Here is a 10941-nt window from a genome sequence, read left to right on the forward strand (position 1 = left end):
GATATGGATATTTGAACCAATAAACTTGCCACATTCATATTCCTTTTGACCTTGCAATTTCTGAATAACTGAGAAATTATTTCAAATAACTGAAAAACAATTTTTATGCATTTAACTGAGCATTAAAAAAATCACATTGTGAAAGAAGCCCAGAAAAAATGGAGTCAGGTGCAGCTCTCTCTTTGCTAGTAGATTTTAATGCACACCTCAGAACCAATTACAGCAGAAGAGCAGGTTATGGAAATTTTCTGAGAGTGTCAGTTAAACATGCCTGTGCTTCTGTAGGCCACATAAATGTTAATTTCCATCTTTATTACAGTTCTTGAAACTCTTCAATAACAACTCAATCAATACAACCTTATTTTCAAAAATCAAGATCCCTATTGACTGCTTAAAAAAAACCCCACCAAAACAACACCCCCTAAGAAAAAAAACCCAAAGTACATGGATGAAGTTTCAAGCTACAGGCCTCTTATATTACTTTGATATGGACACCTGACCAATATCATGTAGGATCTTAACTTTTTGCCTCATAGCAAGCAAATGCTTTTTGCTGTTTTAGAAAGGTAGTGAGAAGTGATGGATGCTCTTGGAATAGAGTTCCTCAAAGATGTGATTGCACTGCAGTGAAGGTGAATGATTTCTCTGTCCTTTCCTGAAGGTGTAACAGAAAGCCTGTCTTCCTAGGTTAAAGACAGGGTACCCCTAGTTTAATGGGCTACAAGATACAACCATATATACCATCACCTGTACAAAACTATTTGGAGTATGTAATAACTTTGGACTAGGAACAACACTGTGCAAATAACTATTATCTTTTGAAAGCCTTGGAGAGGCTGGTGTGAAAAAGTTCCTCAGGAGAGCGAATAGCTTCCTGCTTTTCATCTGTGTTTTCTTTCTCCCAAGTGAAGCCAACAGTACCTTCCCAACAGAGCAGATCCTTCTCATACCAACATTCAAAGTGCCATAGGAAGGCTCCTCTGGGGCTCACTCCCCCCAGCTTTGTCCCCATCATTCACCTTCATGCCCCCTTCCAAACCCACCCTAACCTGCAAGTATTACAAGGAGGAACTGGAGAGGATGGAAGCGAGTGCCATTCTGAAACTGATTAATGTTTTAGGCATAAGGCTAGGGAAGGTCAGCTTCAGTACCTCAGAGACCAACCACTTTTGCAAGGTCCAGAGAAAATAATCTGAGGACCGGCACCAGTACTGTTTTATTTTTATTTTGTTGTTTTTTTACTTATTTTCTGGGAAAAAAAAAATCCAAGACTAGTGTCAGGAAAAGCAAAATAGCCATTTCTTCTCTTTCAGCAAGCTGTAGTTCTCAACACACGTATACTTTGAAAAAGGAGGTGCAGCAGAGGTAGAAGCAGCTTGATATGCTCCAGCTGCATCATGCAGCAATAGCTCACCAAAGCAAATCCTCCAACAAGCTAAGGGTAGGCAGGAAGAGGCAGCTTTGTGTTAAGAGTATTGCCCAAGGTCTGCAGCCTACCCTCCTCATACACCTGTTGTCAAAGAAACAAAGAAGAAACGAACTGGGACCACTTGGCTGCCTTAAGTGCAATATTCATTCAAACTTTGCAGTACCCAACACAGCCCACCAAACACAATGTCACCACTCTGTTGACAGCGCAGGCAGTCATGTCATAGCCCCACACGCCAGCTCAACACATACCTCTCCTCTCCTGCACTTTCTCCTCCAAACAGCAATTCTCTGCCTCCGGGGGCATTTGGGGATCAGCTCCCAGCCTCATCCTGTAGGGCTACTCATAGGCACCCACCACTTGTGAAAGGCTCTGCCCCCTGCGGGTCACGAACTGCTGAGACTTCCAAGAAGGTGCTGGGCTGAGGAAAGGCAAGTGTGGGGAAACCTAGCTGCAGCTTGAGCAGAAAAAATGTTTTTCCCCTCCCACCTCAGTTCCTAATACTCTTTTGTACCACTTCCCAAAGATCTGTCACTTTGTGGTATAGCAACCCCTTGGCAAATAGAGGGATTACAACCTCTAACCTCTGAAGGAATTAGAGGAAGATATAGGCACATAGTGCACTTCAGTATGTCCCAGAGAAACTGAAACAAGACATGTCCAAGGGACAGCATTTGCTTTTATTAAAAACATTCTAAAAGGTTATTTATAAAACGCATTTCATCAGCAGCACCGAATTCATTAACATAGACTTGGTGAGGCATCTTATATTTTCAAAATTTCAACTTGCAGAACAAGCTTTAGCTGTATAAATTTGTTATACACCTAACACCACAGGCAACCATACACAAATTTCAAGGCTTGTTTGTAGAAAGTTTTCAGTCTTAAATTATCAATTTGTTTAAAGAGAGACTTTTGGTAAGCAGTACATGTGCATACCTGGAAATGGACACTTAGTACAGTGGAGTCCTCTTTAAAATCAGGTGGTTTGTGCCAAAATACAGTACTGAACATTAAGATACAAAATAAATAACTTGATTGCAGAAATCAGAAAAGTTATTTAATAAATAAGGATGCATTGAAAGATATCCAATGTACAGTAACTTCTCTATTAAAAAAAATGTAATCTGTATAGAAATCTGAATAAATACCCTTTGTGAAATTTTTTACAAGTAAACAACTCACCCTTCCCTTTTAATTCCCAGATGAACACTGGAGGAGGTTTAACTGGAGAGTGAAGGATTATGTGCAAGAAAAAGAATAAAGTACTTCATTTATTTGCATTGAGAGTTTAACAGTTTAAAGTTAAAAGGGGACTCTCCCAGCTAACTCATCCCAAAATTGCAAAAAAGCTTTTAATAGGTTAATTTCACTGCAATATGGTTCTATTTATTTATACAGGCCTGCTCATTTTACACAGTACATTAATAAAATGAAGACTAAAAGACCTCCTGTAAGTTCAGTAGGCTTGGAGACGGGTTACGGCAGGGCAGAAGGAAAGGCCACAATGACTCCAAAGCCACTGGAATTCACGTTGAATTAAATACATACATTTGCATCTGCAAGGCGAGGACGCAAACAGCAAGTGCCTACAAGCACTGGCTATTGTGTATTGGCATTCATCCATGATTCCACTGGAGAGGCACTTCTTTGAACTCAGGGGTTGCAGTTATATCCACCTTGGGCACTTACTTCCTGTAACTGTGTAATACTTACTTTTGAACACATTATCACATGTTACTGGAGGTTCCATTTGGACTGAGAGACAGGGTCACTTTGAAAGAGTTAGAAAAGAAGAAAATCCTCAAATAAAAATGAATTGCTTTGGTTTTTAACTTACGGAAATTAAACAGATGTCAGGGATATTTTGGGAATCCTCTGTGAACTTAAGCAATGCTGATGGAACAGTTGTGTGCAACTATGATTCAATTTAAGAAGATTTTAATTGGATTATTTAAACAATATGTTTAGACAATAGTTACGCAAACAGCTGAATCAGCACAATTGATTTATGGCAGTGCCATAAATCAGGCCTACTGCCAGGAGACTAATAAGCCTATTTTAATATAGTAAAATGTTAAAAAATTAATCTAAGACCTGCACTTTTTTTTTTTTTTTTTTGCAAGCTTAATAAAAGAAAAATTATTCTGGACCATACAAGAAAAAGCTCAGAACCACCTGTTACTGGAGCTTACCTGATTAAGACTGGGTTGACGGATGTTGAAGCCAGTCTTAGCTAAATGAAGTGCTTTCATTGTAGAAAGTTCTACACAGATAAAAGAATTCACTTGGCCTTTAAATATTGATTTAATCCTCTAAAGAGAGCAGAACTGTCACCAGTATTTTTTTTTCCAGATAATTATTTTTTTTTCTCCCCATGCATTTGCTAGATAGCTGGGTAGCAAACTATTTGCCTAAAATAAAGTTTTACAAAGTGCTACCTCAAATCCTGAGTTACACACACTGCTTCCTTCCCCAAAGAACAGGTACAACCTGTGGTCTATGTTCAGTTTAGAGTGGGGATATGACAAAACTTAAACCAGAAATACAAGCTAAAAAGTAAGAAACAGTTGGGTGCATTTTCATGGACCAGGACTAAAGGAACTCGTCTTAATCCAGGCAGTCCCTTCTGCCCCACCCTTTCTCCTGACAACAGGACAGCCTGGGGTACTCCCAGGCAAAGACATCACACACTTGTAGATGTGCAACAATTAAATTTGTGTTGATCAAATTCAAGGGAAGACATATAGGTGTGGCTTTAAGATACACAAAATCACTGCAGCTTTCAAACAAGGTGGAGGGAGGTATAACTAGTTTGCGATATGCCTTTGTTTTCTGTGGAGAACATCAGTGGTATGTCAGCAGCACCTGCATGTCAACCATCAAAGCCAGATCAGGAAGCCAGCCCTTGGAGACACATGATGGAACTCCACACCAGCAAGAGCTAAGTTTCTTAATACCATTTGGCTGAAACACGAGACAGTTTGCCACATAACCTCAGTAATACCATTGTGCTGTTATGAACAGCAGAAAAATCAGGTGAATGCATAAGTCTCATTCAAGCTGACACATGCCTTTTAGAAAGGTGCTTAAATGCCCAGATGACTCAATTTAATAAATAAATTTAAGCTCAACAGTGCTACTGCTATGTGCATTAACACTGCTTCATAGTCTTTCAAAGTAATAGAGTGAGCCTGGGAATACCTACAGTACCATAACACATTACCCCTAACCTTTGGTCACACTCCCTTTACATTTTAAAACATAGGCTTCTTCAGGATTTGCTAATAGAATTTAGCAAGAAAATATGAGTGTGTCATCACGAGCTTTTTCATCCAGGATCCAATCTACAAGCAAATACGGGACACTTCAGAACTTCAAAAAAAAATAATAAAAAATCAGTCGTACCTTTAAAGTAACATCTAGCTTCAACACAGTTAAGGGTCCAGTAACACTGAACGGGAATAGATAAAAAAATTAACATAATATGGCTAAGATTAAGCTCCAGTGCCAGTCAGGTAAGTATGCACCATCACAGTACGCTTTCGGAGAGATGCAAAGCAATGGGGAAGAGTTTATATTCAGTTAAAATTAGTCTTCCGTAAATGCTTATTAGGAATCTCTATAGCGCTGACTTGGAGAGGCCAGGACCCACCAACAATTCCTGCTTGGATAGCTACGCCTGTTACAACTGCTAGATCAGGATCTACAGAGGTGTTAGGTTTCTTTCCAAAGAAATCCTGAATAACTTTGCGTATTTGAGGAATCCGGGTGGAGCCTCCAACTAACACAATTTCATCTACTTCTGCTTTGTGTAGGTGGCCTTCCTTCAACACCTGTTCAATGGGCACAAGAATCTTCTCAAAAAGGTCCTCATTTAATGTCTCAAATAGTTTCCTAGAGATTTCTCTTTCAAACACAACATGCACATAGTTGTTCTCTACTTTTGCAGTGTCTCCAAGATTTTGCAGGTCTTCTGTTTTCTGTGAAGGCTTGCCTTCCAGCACAGTGTTTGTTTCTATCTCACTTTCTGAAAGTTCTTTTCTAAGCTTCCTTTCTGGCATAGTCAACGACACCCGTAGTGTAGCTGCCTCATGAACAGTCAGATTTAATTTAACTGCTTCCACAGCCTGTCTCAGGCGATGTATTTCTTCTTTTCTTGTTGGTAAAGAACCATACATTTGATGGAGCTGATCATATAAGTACAGCATCAACCTCTGATTAAAATCCTGTCCTCCAAGTTTGTTGTTACCTGAAACATCGGAAAAGAAGGCATCAGACACAGCATCTTCAAAGCTTCAGAAAGCAGCACCCATCCTCTTTTATAGGGAGGTGGTGCACAAGGGCAAGAACAGCAATACTAGGACCATAAGCATAACACAAGAGCTCACAGAGCTGGGAAAAAGAGACATGATTGTTGTCCAATGAAGAACACATGACAAACAGGAATTTCCAGATTTTTATTTAGTAACCATTTTAGAATTTATTCCCTTCAATCTTTTTCCCCTGGAACTGCTCTGTTACACTGTAAAAAAACAACCAACCATTGGTTGTTAATTCTGAGGTATTCTCTATTGAAGAAAACATGTAATGATGAATTTCTAGCTGGAACCCTGTAACCCCAGTGCAATTTCTTACAGCATATTTTTTTTTTCCCAGCAAGAATTTCCAGTTTCAAATTTCTCTCTCTGCCCAGAATGGACTTTTCTCTTAGTACTTTCACAGCACAGCTTTATAGGGATCATTGCTTTAACAGTTTCAAGCTATTAAATGTCTTAATGCAGCCTCACAAAAAACTACTTCCTACTTTACTATATGTGTATACCCTGCTGGAAGTGGAAGAAAATTACAAAATGCAAGCAGTGAACTTCAAGCTCTATTAATGGGTGTATCTTCTGTTAGTTTTCAGAGAGAGAGAGAGAAAAACAAAGTATAATATATAATCAATTTCTACTGAAAGATTATTCTTACACCACGTTTCTAAAACCTTTCAAACAACTGTTCAGGCTTTTTATTTAACAGAGTTAAGGAAAATGGCTTGCCAATTTTCATCTGTGTTGAACCATACTCTCCAAGTTTCCACTGTTTTGTTTTGACTGAAAGCAGGAATTCACTTAGTGGACCTCCATCTAAGTACATCAGAATGAAGCTGCTGAGTATTTCTTGCTGTTCCACTCTTACTGCAATTGGCAGCAGCTCACACCAAACTTGTTCATGCAAAGTGACACAGACAATTAGCACTACATCTCAGACCTGTCTAAATCCAGGTCAGCTGAAAAGCCGTTGTCTATTTGCTAGTTTTACTAAACATTTCTCTCAGAACTCTTTGCTAAGTGATGTGTCACTTTGGCATATACGTATCACAAAACTTACCTCTGGGTTAACAGTATGTGAGTTCCCAAGCCCTGCATAACTGAACTGGTGTCAAACACAAGGTCAGAATGCTCTGAAGGACTGGTCAATGATTTGGCAAGTATTTCCAAAGGTGATAGAAAGATTTATAACACCCCCAGACCACCAAATCCAGCCAAAGTAACTTTAATAGGCACCAGCACTTTTACTAGCAGGCAGAAAAATTAACAGCCATAGATGCAACGAAACCACAACTTACTCCATTGAGTCAGTTAAAACCTGTGAATTTATCTGAATTGTTGAAACTTGTCATAAGCCTCATTTGTCATGAAAGGCAGCCGAGAACACTTTCAGAGAACACTTTGTGACAGGGGTGCTATGTTTCAAAAACTGTTCTAATGGTGACTGGAGAAGCATCTTTCCTTTCCCACCACTCTTTCAGAAAGTGAAGTATTTTTTCTCACCTGCCATGGCTCGTGTGAGGAACATCCCTCCCTGTTTGTTCAACAGAGACACATCCAAAGTTCCTCCACCCAAATCCACCACCAGAACATTAAACACATCAGCCTTGTGAAGTCCATAAGCCATAGCTGCAGCCGTGGGTTCATTGATTACTCGCAAAACGTCTAGCCCTACAAAGAGCAAAGATTCCAAGTAACAGTCAAGTACACTTCAAAAAACTGGAGTTCTCACATCATAATGACATTTACCATTATTTTGTTGTGATTTTTTTTTAACCACTTACCTTAAGTAAAATGTCAGATCTAAAGGAAATAGCTTTCTAACCAGTAATACCCAACGAAGCCTTTTCCTTTTTTAAGCCTGAAGTAGTGCTACTTCAGCATAAGGGTGAAGTCACAAGCCATGATTTGCCCAAGAACATTTATTCTAGAGAAACCTTGCTAAGAAGACTTATTTTACATGTTCTCTTTCTGTTTAAATTATCGTCCAAGGGTGCTCTATACTGTAGAGTCTCTCTATTTGAAGATTACAAAAAAAGACTGTTTTCCCTGAAAGAAAAATGTACTTCTTCTAGCTACCCATGTCTGCTTTAGTCAGCTGCACCTGTTGGTAACCAAGAGTTCACTACTGTTCCTCAAAACTGTTAATGGTCTGTTAAGTAAAAATAAAATCCATTCTAAGGTTCTCTATCACTGATTCACTTTTTCTATATCCTCTCCTGTGCGTGAAATAGACATGGAGGTCTCACAGAAAAATGCTGGAGCAAAGTGACATCACCTGCAAGGTTGGCTGCCTTAATGGTAGAATTCCGTTGCCTTTCATCAAACTCTGCTGGCACAGAGATGACTGCCTTCGAAATGGGCATGCCAAGAGAGTCTTCTGCCATTCTCTTTAATTTCAGCAGCAGCTGAGAGCCAATATCCTCCGGAGTGATGTGAAAAGTTCCATTGGTTGTCACAGAAAATTCAGCTGATCCATTGTTGTTGAAAATCTAGGAGGAAAAAGCAACACAACCTACAGGTGAGAAGTCTTTCTGTGATGCTCTCCCACCACATGTTTCGTTTGCATATAGTCTGTGTATTATGAAAAAATATGAATATGCTTTTGCCACTTCTCAAATCACTTTTATTGCTTGACTATGAGTATTATGCAAAACATACCACTTAAGGGGACCAAGTATATCCAAAATACTGACACCCACTTCCCCCAGGTAAGACACATTAAAGAGAAGTTAAGTCCTAGCAACTGTGTAATCAACTTCAACATCACATTCAGAGACAGAAGTAATAGGTTTTAATCCTTACGTTTACCCTACTTACAAAGTTTCCATTTTTGAAAGGAAGCAAACAGGTTGGTACTGGAACAGCTTCTCTTAAAAACAAAATAATTAAGACTATCTTCAGTACCTTAAAATTTGTTTCTTCTCAGCAAATACTGCAACATGTGAAATTAATCCAATACTTCTTTTAAAAAGCAGCTTTCAAGATCTGCTGCTAGTCAAGGAAGCACTAAAGTGCCAGGGGGAAAAATATTTCGGGACAGAGAAGATGTGATTTTTATACTTTTTTATACAGTCTCAGGGGAAAAGTGTCAGCAAAGCACAGTGAGAATTTCAAGTTGAAACTTATACTTTAAGAGAAGAGGCTGGAAGGTCACTCAAAACACATTGACAGTAGATCAGTGTCCTCTGGAAAATCACTATCAGCTCTCACGCGGAGGTACATGACTTCTGCAACCATATCCTCTCCTCTCTGGATACTTCTTATGGTTTTCAGGCATTTCAGATTTAGCCAGATGACTGAGGGTCAGAAAGGTTGGTCATCCTACTTTGCCTTTCAAGCTTCCTGTAAATTACTGCTTGCAGAGCCCTGCAGAAGATGGCTACTTACCTTAAAGGGATACCTGCTGCTTTCACTTTTCAGCTCTTCTGAAGTGAAGATTTTCCCAATGAATCTTTTTGCATCGTATATGGTGTTCTGAGGATTTGAATCAGCCAGTTCTAGGCCATCATATCCCACATACACGTCTCTGTCTGTGAAAGAGACTATACTTGGAATGCTGTTGTGCCCGTTTTCATCTGCAATAACCTTCACCTGCCCTGTTCCAGGAAGAAAGACGCCCACAGAGCAGTAAGTCGTGCCAAGGTCAATCCCAACTACTTTTGGTGTAGGCATTGGTAAATATTGCTGTGCGAGATACCCAGCCAACAAGAGGGCCAGAACAGCTGAACCTGAAACAGATCAGAAAATAATAATAGGGTTACACTATCTACAGCTGCAAACTTAAGAAATCAATGCCAATTACAGAATCTTAGGGGTTGGAAGGGACCTTGAAAGATCATCTAGTCCAAATTATTATTATTACCCAGCATTATACATTACACCTCATGCAGCCTTATTTCATGCTCTGAAGCCTGTTCAGCTACCTAATTAGCTTTCAATTTCTTTAAAGGTGACCAGCAAGTTCAGGTCCTTAATTCAACAAAAAGTGGTTAGAAGAGACAAAAATCGGACGCATTAAATACTAAACTGGTTAAAAATAAGCCCAAGAGGTATATAGCAAAGTAAAAAATATGCCAACCCTGTAATAATTATTTTTTCCTCTGTAAGACACTTCAAAAATATAGGTTAATTAGTATTCTGGGGGGAACTGCCTATGAATGACCCCTAAGGGTCATCTAGTTAATAAGGCTGCAGAAAATCACAGTGAAATTACAAACTCCCAATTAAAATATCTCCAGAGGAAGTCTAAGACTAAGGAGATGCAGAACCATACTAAATCCTCCTATTTAGTCATAGCTCCCACAGAGCATCTTCCCACACCTCTGAATCCTTTCTGTGCCTTGAAATCAAGGGGTAGATTGGCTCAAGTGCAGAGTAGCTGTGGTTTGTTTTTTTTTCTTCCAGCAAGAAACGCAAAAATCTAATAGAAAACAATGCCTCGCAGTAGAGATAAAAAGCAACGACCACAAACAAAACCTCAAGAAATCTAAACAGCTTAAATTTCAGAGCGGAGAAGCTCTTTCGCCAGCGGGGAAGGGCAAATCACGGCTGTGCTTCGAACAGACTAGTGAGAAAGAGCGTGTTTACTTTCGGCCGTGAATCTTCCAAGGCATTTCTTAGGCAACAGGAGAAGAGGAACACACCGAAAACAGGCCACAGGCAGCCGTGCCATCCCGAAAAGCCAGACCAGGGCGACAACGTGGGCAGAAAGGCTGCGACATCCCCAGCAGAGCCAGGAAGCCGCGGTCAGCGCCACCGCCGAGGTAGCCGTCGAGCCGCGCCCGGGCCCTGCCAGACGGCGGCCACCGCAGGCAGGGCGGGGGCTCCCCAGCGCTCGCCGACCCTCCCTTCGCCGCCCGCCCCCCGAGCACCGTCCCCTCAGCGGCCCGCGGGGCGCCCGGCCGCGCTCACCCAGCACCGCCATCTGCCCGGCCATCGCTGCCCGCCGGCTCCAGCGGCGCCCGCCAACCCCGACTGCTGACGGCTCCTTCCGGGACGCGCCGCGCGGCACGCCGGGATCGGCGGTGCGGGCGTCCCGCCCACCCCGTGCCCTCCTGTGTGCTGTGGGAGGCAAGGAAACCACAACTCCCAGGAGGCACCGGGGCAGCGGCCACTTCCGGCAGACACCAGCCAATGGGCTGCGAGAAGGGCAGGTCAGTGGCGAGGGTGAACGGCAGCCTTCCCCTTGGCGCATGC

General features: G+C 41.2%; 1 protein-coding gene across 2 annotated transcripts; it reads right to left on the reverse strand.

The window, feature by feature from the left end:
- Window positions 1-2088: 2088 nt before the first annotated feature.
- HSPA13 (heat shock protein family A (Hsp70) member 13) lies at window positions 2089-10731 on the reverse strand. 2 transcript variants are annotated; one of them, XM_051641764.1, is made up of 5 exons: window positions 10657-10731; window positions 9133-9473; window positions 8021-8234; window positions 7246-7413; window positions 2089-5681 (listed from the first exon to the last, which is right to left on the reverse strand). In XM_051641764.1, the coding sequence occupies exons 1-5, from the start codon at window positions 10679-10681 to the stop codon at window positions 5011-5013; spliced, it is 1419 nt and encodes a 472-aa protein (XP_051497724.1). In that variant the 5' UTR covers window positions 10682-10731; the 3' UTR covers window positions 2089-5010. The 2 variants fall into 2 exon arrangements, with proteins under 2 accessions (XP_051497724.1, XP_051497717.1); XM_051641757.1 differs by lacking the exon at window positions 10657-10731 and adding an exon at window positions 10333-10489.
- Between the last annotated feature and the right edge of the window lie 210 nt (window positions 10732-10941).

This window comes from Apus apus, chromosome 1, assembly GCF_020740795.1.
Source record: "Apus apus isolate bApuApu2 chromosome 1, bApuApu2.pri.cur, whole genome shotgun sequence".
NCBI lineage: Eukaryota > Metazoa > Chordata > Aves > Apodiformes > Apodidae > Apus > Apus apus.